Here is an 18,051-nt window from a genome sequence, read left to right on the forward strand (position 1 = left end):
AACATTATTGCTGTCTACAGTTTATCTCTATCTATAATAATATTCCAGATAATAACCAAGAAAACAGCAAAATTTCCTCAAAATTACCAATTCCAGGGGTAGCAACCCAACAACGGGTTGACCGATTCATCTGAAAATTTCAGGGCAGATAGATCTTGACCTGATCAACATTTTTACCCCTGTCAGATTTCCTCGAAATACTTTGGTTTTTGAGTTATAAGCCAAAAACTGCATTTTACCCTCATGTTCTATTTTTAGCCGTGGCGCCCATCTTGGTTGGTTGGCCAGGTCACACCACACATTTTTTAAACTAGATACCCAATGATGATTGTGGCCAAGTTTGGTTCAATTTGGCTCAGTAGTTTCAGAGGAGAAGATTTTTGTAAAAGCTAACAACGACGGAGACGCTGACGGACACCGACGGACGCCAAGTGAGCTAAAAATACAAAAGATATACATGTAGAAACATTTCATTCAGGTAATCATAAGTTAGTAATTCAAATTTTACCTTTCTCAATATTTTCTTGTCTATGTTTTAATTTGGTCAGCTTTTTCTTTAGTTTATCCCCTACAAAACCAGAAATTGTTTTCTTCTGTGGTAAACCCAACATGAAAACCTGTAAATCATTGTTGCTGAATTTAAAGGGTGCATGGTTAGTTTTGGTAAACTTTGTCACTTTTCCATCTCCATCATTTCCTTTTTTCCTATTTTTTGGGGATGTTTTTCCAAAGCTGACTTCAATATCATTCCTTTGAAAACAAAAAAAATATCATTATATCTTAAGCATGTTAAGAACAAAAAGAATTAAAAAGTAGAAAGTCTAGATCTAGACTTAATCAGAGTAATTTTCTTACAATGGTTCCTTAAAAGTGTTGCTGTTTGGTCTCACTTATTAGGGACAAGAATCATCAAGAAAAACAACTTAGCAACAAGAAGAATAATTTAGCCATATAGAAGTATAATTTAATGACAAGAAAACAAATTTATCGTTAAAAATCAATTTATTCTAAATAAATAAATATCGAAATGTTACATGGCATATACTTTAAATTGTCCAAGAGAATAAACTTTGCCATCTTTTTCATTATCAAGGATATGTTAAAGATAATATGCTTTCAGTTTACAGCTATAGCTAGTGTATAGACATATAAAACAATATTTATGTAGAGTCTGCATGGTTGATATCAATGATTCCATAGGCGGATCCAGGGAAAAAAATTGGTTGATTTTATACATGTTATAGGGAATCATGACTCGAGCAGGTCCCCCTTAGGTCAGTCAGCGGGCCCTCCCCACCCCCACCCCCTTTTAGGAAAAGTTCTGGATCTGTCACTGGATCATTCAAAACCAAATTATATAGGATAATATAATCTTGATTTATTTCAGACTCAAAAGGTCAATATATATATCATACAACTCGTCTAAACATCAACCCATCAATGTTAGATCTGTAAATATGCTTTCGCAAATTTTTTGTTCTTCCATCGCCGGGATGTAGCACTGTAGCCGTCCCGCTAGACCACACGACCACCTAGGCTTCACAAAAATGAAGCTTTCGGTGGTCGTGTGTTACCTTTCCTCGTCAGTTTTAATCTAGTGTCGTACTACAGTACATGATATATAAGGCATGGAGATGGTTTTGTTACAGATCAGCTCAATTATCTATAGTAAAGGATCCTACGAATTAATGCAAGATAGTCACAGAAAATAATTATATTTATAAGTATGTCTGAGTCAGTGACAACTCTACAACAGATTTATCCATCGGATCACCAGCAATGATGACATACCTGTCAACCTATGAAAATGCACCTGCATTAAAGAATAAAATCTCAGGGCATATGTGTACAAACTTTTTTCGAGCTGATTTTAAGTATCTAGGGGACATGTTTCATGTTTTAATATTATCAAGGATTTGTATAGTTAGATCTATACAAATCCTTGGTATTATTTACTGAAATTAATTTAAATCTTTACTTATTAATATTTCTTTGCACTTAAATCATGTAAAAAAAAAAAAAGGGACGAAAGATACCAAAGGGACAGTCAAACTCATAAATCTAAAACAAACTGACAACGCCATGGCTAAAAATAAAAAAGACAAACAGAAAAACAATAGTACACACGACACAACATAGAAAACTAAAGAATAAACAACACGAACCCCACCAAAAACTAGGGGTGATCTCAGGTGCTCCGGAAGGGTAAGCAGATCCTGCTCCACATGTGGCACCCGTCGTGTTGCTTAAGTGATTACAAATCCGGTAAATAGTCTAATTCGGTAGGTCATATTCATGAAAGGGAAGGGGATTGTAGTTACGACGTAAGGAACATATCCGATATCATTTGTGAAACGGTTATTCCATAACGGTCAACCAACTCGTGATGGCGTCCGTAAAATTTACGAAGGGATGATTTCAACTTCACCATTTGGAACTCTTGGTAAATGTCATTAATAGATTTAAGCTACCTGCTATATCTTCTTTATATTCCATGTATATTTATTTCCTGTACAAACCATTGCATGCATTGCAAACAATGACTCATTTTTTTGTTCACAATTATTATTGTCAACTAATATTACTGTTGATATATAAAGCTATTGTACAAAAAAGTTAAACAATTAAAGGAAGTATAGATGAAAAAAATAATTTCCAAAAGTTTTTTTTAATTGTTCTATGGTAGAACCAGGTGCTCCGCAGGGCACAGCTTTATACGACCCCAGTGGTTGAACCCTCAACAGTTGGGGCAAATTTGATCACAATATTCAAGCTTGATTCTGTCTGAATTTGGATTGTGATCAAATTTTTGTCACAAAATTAATGTGGTCAAAGATCTAACAAATCTATTGCACAATACTGTGCAATTGAAGATTTCTTCTTGAAACTTTTCTAAATTCGAAATTTGAACAATTTTGAAAAAAAAGGAAGCCCTTCAAAAAATAGTAAACAAAACATCCCCCCCCCAACTTTTTGAAACCCCCTTGGAGCAATAACCCTTAAACTCAATCCCATGCTTTCCATTGCAGTATTGAACCATGTAGTACAATTTCAGAGAGATCCATACACTTAAACACAAGTTATTGTCATGATTGTTTGGAAACTAGAAACATGCTTCTTTTTGGCCCTTTTTGGCTCCTAATTCCTGCATAATTTTGGGCAATTTACCCAAAACTTAAACCCAGCCTCCCCTTTGTTATATGGTACATTGTGGTACAATTTCAGAGAGATCCATACAATTACACATCAGTTATTGTCTTGAAACTAAAAAAATGCTTGTTTTGACCCCTTTTTGGCCCTTAATTCCTAAACTTTGGCCCCATAACCCCTAAAATGAATCCAAACCTTCTACTTGTGGTTTTAAACATTGCGGTATGATTTCAGAGCAATGAAATACTTTTACCCAAGTTATTATCCTGAAACTAGAAATACTTGTTTTGAGCCCCTTTTGGGACCCTAATTCCTAATCGGTTGGGACCATCATCCCCAAAATCAATCCCAACCTTCCTTTTGTAGTATTGAACCTTCTGAAAAAATTTCATGAAGATCTATTCACTTAAACTAAAGTTATTATCCGGAAACCAATGTGTCTTTAAATTTTGTTAAATAATTTTTAATTTCTCTATTTTATAAGTATCCAAAAAATGTATGCATTTTTTATTCAAAAATAACTCATATTTATCAAATGGTCATCATGAATTGAGAAAAAAACGTAATTTTTTGCTGTATATTTATCAAAATATAAATAAAAATGCTCTATTTACAGTTTTTATAAAATTTTGTCCACATAAGCTCCCCACAAAATGAAACAAAATTTCGTTTAAAAAAATAGGGGTCCATGCACTCGTTTTCAAATTAAATCAGTTTGAATGATAAAAATCAGTCAAAAAATGCATCGTTTCTCGATATGTCATAGTTTGAAGTCGCGAAAATAACATTTTACGTTAGCAACATCATTATCTCCCCTGCAACTGTCAACTGTATTGTATGCACTTAAGAGCTATGTTTTCGCAGCTACATGTATCAATATACCCGTAATAGGAAAAAAAAATAACCAATTTACTTTTGCTTTTAAAAATATATATTAATTTTTTTTTCTTGTCGCTTCTTGTCGCTAATTAGTGAGACCCTAATGGAGTATTAATTTTAATAGACGTTTGTGCAACACAGTCCTGTAGATTTTAAACGACAAATCTCATATCATCGAACAGACCACCACACTACGACGTAGACCATATAACTTCAGCGTGACCATCGCATATCAGCTTTTATATGCTGATGACTTAGTATTAATATCAGAATCCTCAGAAGGTTTACAAAATTGTCTAAATAAGTTAAATACTTATTGTGAAAAATGGAACTTGACTGTCAATCTTGACAAGACAAAAACAATGATATTTAATAAAAGTGGTAAAAAACTTACTAAAGACAAGTTTGTATTGAATAATGAAGTAATTGAATGTTGCACAGAATATAAATATTTAGGTATACTATTCAAGCCATCAGGAATTTTCACTAATGCAGTAAATCTCCTATGTAAAAAAGCTTCTAAGGCATTGTTTTGTATAAAAAAAATACTCTACTCAGATAAGATGGATGTTTTTTCCCATATGAAACTATTTAATTCTTGTGTTAGCCCAATATTACTGTATTGTAGTGAGATATGGTCGCTAAATATTGTGAAGAACAACAAAACTCTTGAATCTCAATATTTATCTATGGAATCAGTAAAACTCCAAATCAAATTTGCGAAAGGTCTTCTAAATGTTAATTCAAAGGCAGTAAATACAGCTGTATTAGCTGAATTGGGAATGTACCCTATTTGTATACAGGCCCTTAAGTCTTCTGTAGGATTTTGGTTACATATTTTAAAGTCAAATGAAAATGAGTCATTATTATATAATGTTTATAAAGCTAACAAGCAGTTAAATGATGGATTTGCTTCAAAAGTTAAAATGCTACTTTCAAAATTGAATTTCACTCATGTTTGGGAAAATCAATGTACCTTCTCTAAAAAAAGATTACTTTTAGCCATTGTGAAGAAGCTCAATGAAAATTACATTATATTTTGGAGAAATTGTCTCTTTAATGATGATAATTCAATAAATGGAAATAAACTAAGAACCTACAGAAAATTTAAAGTAAAGTATGAACTAGAAAAGTACCTTTTATTGAATTTTGATAAAAATGTTACAAAAAATTATGCTAAAATAAGAATAAGTAATAGTATATGCTGGCTGTTGAACGTGGTAGATACAACAAAACAGCTTTAGAAAATAGAATATGTCCTTTATGCCATAAAGAGGTGGAAGATGAATTTCATTTTATCATAACATGTTCAGAAATTAATAAAACTAGGATCAAAATGTTTGATGAAATATCTAGTATTGTCCCCTGTTTTAATTCAATGAGTGAAGAAAACAAATTTGATTTTATATTTTCCTGCGAAGAATGTGATATTTTACTTATCATTGTTAACTACATAAGTGAAATGTATAATGCAAGAAACAATATAATGTCAATATATGAACTGTGTAATTGATGGCTAACTTATAATGTTATATATATTATAACATATTTTTTGTAACATAAGCATAATATTTTAATTGATAATTTTAAAGAGGAGGCATGCTGTCAAAAATAGTATTATAATTAATACTAATAATCTATGTTTTTGTTTTTCTTTCAATGCTACATGTTTGTAGTGTTTAATGACTATCGTTTTGTATTTAATAATATGCCACTGTCTGTTTGTTTGTTTTTGTTGTATTTTTTTAGTAACAATCCTATTGTTTGGATTTTATACTAATAAAATTCTTATTCTTATTCTTATTCTTATCAGCGTCCCAATCGCACCTCCTAGAGCTACATATAAATACAGGACACAACAAGTGCTTGTGGGACCAGTTACTGTTAAAAAAAGTTTATAAATAATTTAGGGAGCTACCATTTGATTTTTATGGGGGGGGGCTAGGATGAAAAATTTTGTCCTGCATTTTTTTTTAGCTGTAATCTCTGTCCTGCCTTTTTATTTTTCACTCTGTTCGGTCCTGCCTTTTTTTTTTTTAGATTATCCTGACTTTTTTTTACCTAAATTGTCGTCCTGACTTTTTTTTTTTTGCAAGTGTCTCATCCTGCCTTTTTTTTTTACTCAAAACTCCTGTCCTGCCTATTTTTTTCAAATTTCATCCTAGCCCCCCCCCCCCCCCCCCCCCCATAAAAACTTCGATATTTTCTTGGTAGGGGTGTGCCATTTTTGCCTCAAAAAACGTACCCATTCTAATATAACATTCACTGAAATTCAGTACCTATAGTTATATAAATATTTAAGAAAGAATGACCTATACTTATATAAAATATTTAAAATATGAGCCATGCTTATATAAGCACTAACTCACCGGGGTTCATTTGGGAACTTATTTGAAAGCACTTTGTTTGAAAGGTGAACTTTCAAATGAATTGATTTAATTTAATATAATAATTGACCATTAATAATGTATGATTCTCAATAGCATATTTATATATGATATGTAGATCATACCCAGAATCAATATATAGTTATCAAACATAAATGCATTTTAATATAGGATGTCATTAAAAAGGAGGGTCATTTTTATATAAAATCTCGCAAAATTATGACCCATATTTTTGGCACATCCCCGTATACCCAATAATAGGAAGTTGACCCCCCGTGATGCACTGTAGCATACTTTTTATCAAAATCATTCTCCGTAGTTTCGGTGAGAGTGTTCACCCCAAACCAAGAAGCTACCAGTGATTTTGAAGTACTATCAACTTCTAAATCCGACATTTTCAATCGTTGACTAAGTCTCGGAGTTATTAGTATACACAAAAAAAGTTGTTGGACTGAACTGAAGGACTGCAACGTCACATTGATTTTAACCAATGAAATTTGCTGTTGCAATAATGTACTCTTTAAAAAAGAAGATACAAAAGGACTAAGGTTAATAAAGAGAACGACATTTTACGAAGTTACACTATACACATCTATAAATTAGTATTTAAGAACAGGTAGGTTCTGTGGATAGATATATGAATATGAAAAGGCACGAATATGGATCAACTACAATGACAAAAAAGGGAAGGATTGTCCTTGTAAATACGTTCCTGGCACATCTCCATTAATTCCGATAGCCAGTGGCAGTGCACATGGACTCCACTGTACTCTCCCAGCCTTAAGCGGATCCAGGAAGGGGGGCCTGGTGGACCCGGGCAAATTAAAAAGTAAAATTTTTTAATCAATGTGACGTCGCAGTCCTTCAGTTCAGTTCAACCACTTATTTTACGCTTGCTATATAGCGAATAACTCAGTCTCAGGGTTCGATGGCGACGATTTACAGAAAAGAACCAAAAGGGACAAAAAAGAACCGAAAAGAACCAAAAAGGAGATCGACTTTTTTTAGTAATCGAAGGAAATTAGCAAATTTCATTAGTCATCACTCAAGAAATTTTATGGTCGCTTATAATCACTGGACACAATTACGAACGATTTTTGAACCATGATTAATATTCTTTTATGCAGACTACTTTTCTTGAATTGTTTATACCATAGAATTTAACATGTATGAAGGCTTTCCATTTTGCATCATATCCCACATAAATTTTTATTCACGTTAGGATACTTTTTGTAAGATTTGCGTGACCTTGTTTTACGGGTCAAGAGAGCCACATATGGACGCAATTCTGAACAGCACTATATTTGATATATCTTGCAGAAGAAATCAATGACAACAGTCTAGATTGATAAAGCATACATTAATCTTTATCTCAAACACATTTTCATAGGCAAATGATAGGAAAATAATATCCACAAGTTTGTTTTTTACTTCAATTACTTCAGCAGTGGTGGCAGACGAAATGTCGGTCATGTGTAAAGGAAAGATTTCTGAATTTTTTTGTATTTGTGCAAGTTCCTCCTTTAAAGGAGCACTAAATTCAAGTTTATCCATTTCGATGGTGTAATTATCATTCATCTATGATTTTTTTTTATATAGGTCAACATTTCTTTCGAAGTTCTCTGGACTTTTCGATAAATTAACATATTTTCTTTTGACCATAAATAGGGTCCCAAGAGTCTAAAAAACGTCAATTGTGGGGTTATTTGGGCAAGATAAAAGGCATCACGCATATGAAAAGAATCAGGAGACATTTTTCTTTCTATAAAAGAACAAAAGAAGGCAATATGCACTTACCTTTATGGTTTTTGTCGAGCCTTCGACTTTAGTCGAAAAGCGAGACATAGCGATCCTACATTCCGTCGGCGTCGGTGTCGTCGGCGTCGGTGTCGTCGTCGTCGGCGGCGTCCACAAATATTCACTCTGTGGTTAAAGTTTTTGAAATTTTAATAACTTTCTTAAACTATTCTTGAATTGTACGAAACTTGGACAGAAGCTTGTTTATGTTCATAAAATAGTATCCAGAAGTAAATTTTGTAAAAATAAAATTCCATTTTTTCCGTATTTTACTTATAAATGGACTTAGTTTTTTCTGCCAGGAAACATTACATTCACTCTGTGGTTAAAGTTTTTAAAATTTTAATAACTTTCTTAAACTATCCTGGAATTGTAAGAAACTTGGCCAGAAGCTTGTTTATGATCAGGAGATAGTATCCAGAAGTAAATTATGTAAAAATAAAATTCCATTTTTCCCGTATTTTACTCATAAATGGACTTAGTTTTTCTTCCAGTTAACATTACATACAGTCTGCAGTTAAAGTATTTAAAACATTTTTAAGATTCTTAAACTAGCCTTGATTTTTACCAAACTTGGACAGAAGCTTCTCACAATCAAAAGATAGTATCGAGAGGAATAATTTTATTGATTTTTTTCATCATTTTTGATGAGTGTGTGATTAACAGCAAAAGTAGGCGAGACACTGGGTTCCGCGGAACCCTTACAAATTTTTTTTTATATAACTTGCAGGCCAGATTGCCGTTTTTATAATATTTCCGAATGATTTTGTCATCGTCATCAACATTCACCAAGTGCACATAAATTGTATTATCATGAAAACAAGGGAATTATAATCATGATAATAGGGTTTTTATTTATAAAAAACATTAATGGATAAATATAAATAAATATGATCTCAGAAGGCAAACATTGGAAATCGTTCGTAATTGTGTCCAGTCGTAATTGCGTCCTGTGGGGCTAATTAAATTTGAATTATACATTCATTTATTTCGAGGTATTGTTAACAACATAAACAAATCGTGTGTATTATATATATATATATATATATATTGTTATATATAATAAATATATATGTATGTTCTTTTCGGTCCTTTTCTGTAACTCTTTGGTAAATCATTGGACCGAAGTCTCGAGAGATTCCAAATTGCTCTTTGATGTATGGAAAGGTTGCAAGTCATACGAAAACAGGAAGTTGCATGGTGGGTTCTACTGGGTTCTACATTTTTATACGACCGCAAAAATTTTAATTTTTCGTCGTATATTGCTATCACGTTGGCGTCGTCGTCGTCTTGCGTCGTCGTCGTCCGAATACTTTTAGTTTTCGCACTCTAACTTTAGTAAAAGTGAATAGAAATCTATGAAATTTTAACACAAGGTTTATAACCACAAAAGGAAGGTTGGGATTGATTTTGGGAGTTTTGGTCCCAAAATTTTAGGAATTAGGGGCCAAAAAGGGCCCAAATAAGCCTTTTCTTGGTTTTCGCACTATAACTTTAGTATAAGTAAATAGAAATCTATGAAATTTTGACACAAGGTTTATGACCACAAAAGGAAGGTTGGGATTGATTTTGGGAGTTTTAGTTCAAACAGTTTAGGAATTAGGGGCCAAAAAAGGGCCCAAATAAGCATTATTCTTGGTTTTCGCACAATAACTTTAGTAAATGTATAAGTGAATAGAAATCAATGAAATTTAAACACAAGGTTTATGACCACAAAAGGAAGGTTGGGATTGATTTTGGGAGTTGAGGTCTGAACAGTTTAGGAATTAGGGGCCAAAAAGGGGCCCAAGTAAGCATTATTCTTGGTTTTCGCACCATAACTTTAGTATAAGTAAATAGAAATCTTTGAAATTTAAACACAAGGTTTATGACCATAAAAGGAAGGTTGGGTTTGATTTTGGGAGTTTTTATCATTTTGAAAACAATGACAAAATTTATGTTCACTCTTATTTATATATTTAATACATCAATATTAAGTGAAGAAATAGAAAACAATGAAATAAATATGCAATCTATTTTATTATTTTGCCCGAGTGATTGTACAGAAAGGCTCCGAGCAAGTATACAGCTGGCAAGCAAGCGATTGTACAGTCAATAATATTAACCAACATCAAGAAAATTGATTTATTTAATTTTCTACTGAAACAATCCTTACAAAACTTTCAGAATGATTAGACTATATATCACCAAAGACTTAATTGTAAAAATTGATGTAGTTATGAATATCCTTTTGATTTTTTTTTTGAAATTTTATTCGCTGTTGATGAAGACTTTTGAGCGATTTAATCGGAGCTCAACCGTTTAATAGAAAACGTCTGGCTGTATATGTCGCTTATAGCATTTGATTGGTCTATATATATGTGTAGAATGTTTTCAATACCAAATCTGTAAACAGAAACTTAATATTGTAACGTTTGCGTTAATCAAAACTTACATTCCTCAACTTGTTGTTTTTCGAATGTCGGAGCACCGCTTGACAGTCTCCCGAATGACCAAAATATTAAAACACCGTACAGTTCCGTTCCCACACTGTGACATCGACAATTCACGAATCGACATGTTACAAGTTACAAAACATCAATATACAAAAAGACAATTTACCAATAAAGAATTTTGAAATCTACAAGTTACAAATTGACAATTAACAAATGAAGAATGTTGAATTTACAAAGATACAAGTTACAAATTGGCAATTTACAAATGAAGCATTATGAAATTGCACAGTTACAAGTAACAAACTGACAATTTACCGATTAAGAATGTCGAAACTACAAAGGTACAAGTTACAAATTGACAATTTACGAATTAAGCATTATGAATTTCACAGTAACAAGTTACACATTAACAATTTGCGAATTAACAATTTAGAAATTACACAGTTACAAGTTACGAATTGACAAGTTACGAATTAAGAATTTTGATCCCATTGGCTTTCCATATCATACAAGTAAGTGTTTGTACAAGTAATAACCTGTACAAAATAATAAAATGTACACAACATATACATAGATTAAAGAAGCAAGTAATAAGTCATGTATGTAGGCATATCCTTTATATCATGAATGATTTAATTTACACTAGAAAAAAAAGTATTCAACAGAAGTTTCATAAAGATGACTTGACTAAGGAATGAAACACAGCAAACATTGTGGCAAATCCGATTTTAAAACTACACCTTTAAAAAAAAAAGATACCTTGTATTAGACCTTTTTTCATGTCGTATGTATGGAATTTTCTGCCTACAGGAAAAATTGAGTCTATTAAAGGGGCACTTGCTACGAGATGTATGAAAAATCTATAAAATATTCTTCAATCATTTATGAAAGTGAAATAGTGACATAATAATTTACTTTTAGCAGCCAAGTATGGTTTAATTTTGACAAAATAAGCTGAGAAACATTGAAGAATAATCATTCACTTGCAAGTGAATAATTTGACCTTATTGAAATGTGTGTCCATGTGAACTTCAATTTACCTGAGGATAACGCATGAATCATGCATGACCAGTTTTTTAAGGAAAAGTTTGTGAATTTGAGTCAAATTAGTGAACATGAATTTGAAAGCTAGTGCCCCTTGTAAGCATTAATTCTTCTTCCCAAGTTTTTCTGTTCCAAGGTATTTTTTTCACTAAATCCACAATTGATTATAAGAGTTTCTTTTATACAATTGTACAAATGTATGTATTTGACTGGTACAACTTTTGAACAAATTGTTCCATAGTTTTAATTGTCTTCCCAACATATATATCAATCTTCCATTCTAAGAATATTTATTAACTGAAAGAAACTGTTCACTTACTATTGTTTATAAAACTTCTGAGTAGTAATCAATTTATTTACTAATTGCGATAATTTCCGTGTATAGTTCACTTTTCATGTCGGATCTGATGGCATTTTGGATGCAGGGACGCATAGCCTACAAATGCCAATTTGACTACTCATCCCTGCATATGAGGACACACATACACTGCCTGTATATATATGTACATATACAATTGGTTTAATAGATTATAGTTAATTTTCAACAATTTCCATAAATTTTGTAAATATTTACAAAATATTTTCCTCTGTAACTACTAGGCCAAGTTCATTATAGATAAAGATAAATGTAAGCAGCAAGAATGTTCAGTAAAGTAAGATCTACAAACACATCACCATCACCAAAACACAATTTTGTCATGAATCCATCTGGGTACTTTGTTTAATATGCACATAGACCAAGGTGAGTGAATTATAAAACTGATTTTTGCGCACGGCAAAATCCAATTCAGTTTAAATTTTCTAAATATTAAAGGGCATGTGAAGTTAATTTAAAGTAGTTTCTTATAATGTGGCTCTTTGTGGTAAAAAAATCCCTTTTTTAACACAAGTGCTTTGAAAATTTAATACTTGGAACACATAAAATAGCTCCATAGTTTTTACACTTTTATTCTATGTTCCTCTATCTACTTTCATGACTTTTCAAATCAACACAAATGGTTAGGCTCAGTCACTTGTTAAAAATAGAAACATGCCCAATATCACTTCACAGAGATTTTTTTTGTTTACTCACAACTGTTGAGTTCTTCATTTTGAGGCGCATTAGGGATATGCAAAGAAAATGCATCTTTGAATAGTTCAAGTTTATCTTTAAGATTTAGAAAGGATATAATCTTTTCACTTACCATGCTTACCATGCATATACCACAAATTGTACACAAATCCATATTTTAGAATTGTGAATTGGATTAATTGACCTCTCTGTGGCCAAAGTTAACATAATTTTGGTCAATAAATCTGGAAAATTTAATCATGTTAACATGGTTAAGGTAGATTCATGGTATACCACCATCTTCATTCTTGAATTGTACACTCACAGTTCACAATCGTTCTAGATCTTTGCTCAGATCTGCAAATTTGGAGACAGATTGGCAATATATATACGTTATTTATAGATAATATACATGACAATGAAATACATTATGTACATGATATAGGAATAAGAAAATTGAAGAATTGATCAAATAAATGTTTTATTGTCTTTTTAGGTATTATCAGACAAGAATACAATAGATATTGGAATTTACTCATGAGATTTAATACTGACTATTTATTATGACAGACACTGATTTTAGAGTTGCATTACTGGTTAGTTATTTCAAACTTTTATTTTTTATTGTTGATCATTGTATTATATGTTGTTGATATAAATTGCATTATTTGTTGTTGATCATTTTCATTTCAGAGGCAATCTTTAATTCTTTACCATTTTGTAATTGATATTTTACCCCTTTGAGTAATGTTAAGTTATTGTCATTTGGGGCAGGGGCTTTCTTGAAGCTTTTTTCTTTAATTATGTTGCTAGCCTCAACCTCACTCACACCTGCAGATGTTTCCTTTTTACATTTCCACAAATATTGTGTCAATATTTCTTATAAAATAAGAAGATGTGGTATGATTGCCATTGAGACAACTCTCCACAAAAAAACAAGTAACACAGAAATTAACAACTAAAGGTTTTCAAAAAAAGCCCATACCACATAGTTAGCTAAGAAAAGCCCCAAAATTACAAAATTAACAATTCAAACAAGAATGTAACTGCATTATTTATACATGTATAAATAAATGAAAAAAAAAATACACAGCAACAACCAAATAACACTGAACTACAGGCTTCTGATTTAGAAGGTTAAACTTGTTTGTTAGTGCCAAACCCTCCCCTGACCTGACACAGTGGTGTAAAGGCACAAAATAAGATCAAACTATGCAAAACAATAAACAACAAACTAATATGAGAAATAGCAAAACATGTGAACCACTCAATTACAATTACTGGCTCCTGACTTTGGACAGACACATATAAAATGTGGCTGGGTTTAACTTGTTTGAAGATGCCAACCCTCCTAACCATGCTAACATGAAACAGTGGTGTGACAGTAAACCATAAGAACAAATTATAAAAATCAAGTGAAAAGCCGTATTTGGCACAGCTTTTTATACGACTGCAAAAATTGAAACTTTTTTGGTCGTATATTGGTATCAAGTTGGCGTCGTCCGAAGACATTTGGTTTTCGCACTTTAACTTTAATAAAAGTAAATTGAAATCTATGAAATTTAAACACAAGGTTGATGTTATATTTGTTTTTCTCGTGGGATTTTGTCTGATGCTTGGTCCGTTTCTGTTTGTGTTACATTGTAGTGTTGTGTCGTTATTCTCCTCTTATATTTAATGCATTTCCCTCAGTTTTAGTTTGTTACCCCGATTTTGTTTTTTGTCCATGGATTTATGAGTTTGAACAGCGGTATACTACTGTTGCCTTTATTTATGACCATGAAAGGAAGGTTGGGATTGATTTTGGGTGTTTAAGTCCCAACAGTTTAGGAATTAGGGGCCAAAAACAGGTCCCAAATAAGCATTTTTCTTGGTTTTTGCACAATAACTTTAAGATAGTATAAGTTAATAGAAATCTACGAAATTTTAACACAAGATTTATGACCACAAAAGGACAGTCTGGATTGATTTTGGGAGTTTTGGTCCCAACGAATTGGGGGCCAAAACTTTGTTTGATTTCATGAAAAAATGAATAATTGGGGTTCTTTGATAGGCCAAATCTAACTGTGTATTCAGATTCTTAATTTTTGGTCCTGTTTTCAAATTGGTCTACATTAAGGTCCGAAGGGTCCAAAATTAAACTTAGCTTGATTTTAACAAAAATTGAATTCTTGGGGTTCTTTGATATATATGCTGAATCTAAACATGTACTTAGATTTTTGATTATGGGCCCAGTTTTCAAGTTGGTCCAAATCGGGGTCCAAAATTATTATAATAAGTATTGTGCAATAGCAAGAAATTTTCAATTGCACAGTATTGGGCAATAGCAAGAAATCTTCAATTGCACAGTATTGTGCAATAGCAAGAAATCTTCAATTGCAGAGTATAGCGCAATAGCAAGAAATATTCAATTGCACAGTATTGTCTCATTTTCAAATTGGTCTACATTAAGGTCCAAAGGGTCAAAAATTAAACTTTGTTTGATTTCAACAAAAATTGAATATATGGGGTTCTTCAATATTCTGAATCTAACCATGTATTTAGATTTTTAATATTTGGGCCTGGTTATCAAATTGGTCCACATTGAGGTCTAAAGGGTCTAAAATTGAACATTATTTGATTTCATCCAAAATTGAATTCTTGGGGTTCTATGATATGCTGAATCTCACCATGTATTTAGATTTTGGATATTAGACCATAATAGGTAAATGTCCAATTTAAAATTGTTAAGTTTTTAAGTTTAGGTTCTTAGACCACATTCATTCTGTGTCAGAAACCTATGTTGTGTCAACTATTTAATCACAATCCAAATTCAGAGCTGTATCAAGCTTTAATGTTGTGTCCATACTTGCCCCAACTGTTGAGGGTTCAACCGCTGCGGTCATATAAAGCTGCGCCCTGTGGAGCATCTGTTTTTTCTATTTTTTCACCTATTGCAGGAGAACTGTGAAAGGTTGAAGATATGTTGATTTTGTTTTCACAGTTTTTGATGTGGTACTTCCAACTACTTGGTACCATATGATATATACCATAGAATTGAAGAAAATTTGTATTAATATCATATCTTTCTTTAAATTGATTAAAAGAAAGAAATTCATTGTTCTCATTCAGTAAATCATTGACAAAAAATATTCCTGCCTCACACCATTTTTCATAAAAAATAGTTTTATTATCAATTTTTAAAAGTGTAATAAACCAAATAGATTGGCCCATAAAGCCATTTTAGTCATGAGTTGCATTTCTCAGTTTAGCCCAATTAAGAAGAATGTCCTTCCAAAATCTATTAAAATCTATTGAAATTTGTTTAATACTATCCTTATTCATCATCCATATTTTATCTGCACCATATTTTCTATATTTATCATTGAAAAGAATTTTCCAAGGAGAAAGATTGAAAGGGTCTAATAATTTATAGATCCATGTCATTTTTAATGAATAACAGAAGGATTCAATATGAGGCATCTTTAGTCCACCAGTATCATATGATCCGATTAGGACATTCATGACATTTCTTTTGATTTTAACTGGTTTACCATTCCATTTCTTAAAATTTTCAAAAGAGGGATTTGGCAATATTGTTAATGACTGAATGAGAATTGGCAATGCTAAAGACTTTATGACTGTAATTTTTCCTAGGTATGTAAGATCTAGGTAAATCCAAGTATTTAATAATGCCTTTATCTTTTCAATTTTCTCTTCAAAATTATAGACAGTCTTGTCGACAGCAAAAAGATCATAGTTTATACCTAAGACTTAGTAAGAGTTTAAATTTCCCTGTTTGATTCCAGTTTAATCTTTCTCCTTGGTGAAAAATTTCCTTTGAATGTGCTTTTGACCCAATCCAAATGGCTTCTGTTTTTTCTAAGTTTGCTCATAAACCAGAACACTCGGAGAACTTTTCTAAAATATATAAAGATTGTTCTAACGATTTTTCATCATCATCTAAAGTTAAGTTTGAGTCATCTGCATATTGACTAAGCAAATATTCAGAGTTGTTTATCTTAATACCATTAATATCTGGGTTATTTTTCATTGCTGCACTCATGAGTTCCAGAGCCAGTATAAAAAGGTAAGGGGATAAAGGATCCCCTTGACGAACCCCTCTTTCTATATTAAAGAAACTAGAGCAATGACCATTATTTATGATACAACTTTCGATATTGAAATATAAAGATTTTACCAAATTACAGAAATCAGGACTAAACCTAAGGATTCAAGTGCTTAATTTATGAATGACCATTCAAGAGTATCAAATGCTTTTGCAAATTTAAAAGGAGTAAAAGTCCAGGTATATTTTCTTCTTCAGTTCTTTCTATCAGGTCAAAAATAAGTCTTGTTCATTCCCCAATGTATCTACCTTTAATAAATCCCAACTGTGTTTCACTATAATATGTTTGAGCAAAGGTTTAATTCTGTTTGCAATAGACGCACAACATATTTTCATATCAACATTTTAAAGGGTGTTTTTTTAGATAAAACTTGGATTTCCCTTCTTTTGGTATGCATGTAACAATGCCTTGTCTTTGCGAAATTGATAACGAGCCTTCTTCAAAGTTATAATTAAAGGAATTAAGTAAATAGAACTTAAGGTAATTCCAGAAAAAATTATAAAACTCTGCTGTGTACCCATCTACCCCTGGTGATTTATTATTTTTCATGTTTTTTAAGGCCTATTCACTCAGACATTCGGCCTAGATCAGATGTGCATTACATATTGGGTCTATGTTATAGGCTTGTAAAAACAAGAAGATAAACTTTACATAAGTAATACATTTTGAACTGAAGAAGAGAATGTAGGGTTTCACAATGAAATTGTACCACAACGTACCATATAAAAAAGGGGAGGCTGGGATTAAGTTTTGGGTTAATTGCCCAAAATATGTAGGATTTAGGGGCCTAAAAAGGGCCAAAAAGAAGCATGTTTCTAGTTTCCAAACAATCATGACGATAACTTGTGTTAAGTGTATGGATCTCTCTGAAATTGTACTACAAGGTTCAATACTTCAAAAGAAAGCATGGGATTGAGTTTAAGGGCTATTGCTCCAATGGGGGTTTCAAAAAGTGGGGGGTGGGGATTTTTTGTTTACCATTTTTAAAGGGATTCCTTTTTTTTCAAATTTTGAAAAATTTCAAAAAGAAATATTCAATTGCACAGTATTGTGCAATAGATTTGTTAGATCTTTGACCTCATTAATTTTGTGACAAAAACCCATATTATGTAAAAAATTTGATCACAATCAATATTCAGACAGTATCAAGCTTGAATATTGTGACCAAATTTGCCCCCACTGTTCAGGGTTCGACCACT

At 31.9% G+C, this 18,051-nt stretch overlaps 2 protein-coding genes across 4 annotated transcripts in view; one reads left to right on the forward strand and one right to left on the reverse strand.

Annotated features, from left to right (window-relative positions):
- Nucleotides 1-6,900, reverse strand: part of LOC143079397 (uncharacterized) — a 45,434-nt gene extending 38,534 nt beyond the window's left edge. For all 3 annotated transcript variants that reach the window (XM_076254721.1, XM_076254713.1, XM_076254730.1), the window contains exons 1-2: nucleotides 6,711-6,900; nucleotides 509-750 (exon numbers count right to left, since the gene is read on the reverse strand). In XM_076254721.1, the coding sequence (XP_076110836.1) occupies nucleotides 509-750; nucleotides 6,711-6,811 (343 nt within the window). In that variant the 5' untranslated portion in view covers nucleotides 6,812-6,900. The remainder of the gene's footprint in view (nucleotides 1-508; nucleotides 751-6,710) is intronic.
- Nucleotides 6,901-6,955: 55 nt separating this feature from the next.
- Nucleotides 6,956-18,051, forward strand: part of LOC143079410 (mitochondrial S-adenosylmethionine carrier protein-like) — a gene marked incomplete in the record, with an annotated part of 79,285 nt that continues 68,189 nt past the window's right edge. The window contains 2 exon segments of the mRNA XM_076254744.1: nucleotides 6,956-7,032; nucleotides 13,240-13,339. Coding sequence (XP_076110859.1) covers nucleotides 13,307-13,339 — 33 coding nt within the window.

The sequence above is a fragment of the Mytilus galloprovincialis genome, chromosome 1, assembly GCF_965363235.1.
Source record: "Mytilus galloprovincialis chromosome 1, xbMytGall1.hap1.1, whole genome shotgun sequence".
NCBI classification, from domain to species: Eukaryota; Metazoa; Mollusca; class Bivalvia; order Mytilida; family Mytilidae; genus Mytilus; species Mytilus galloprovincialis.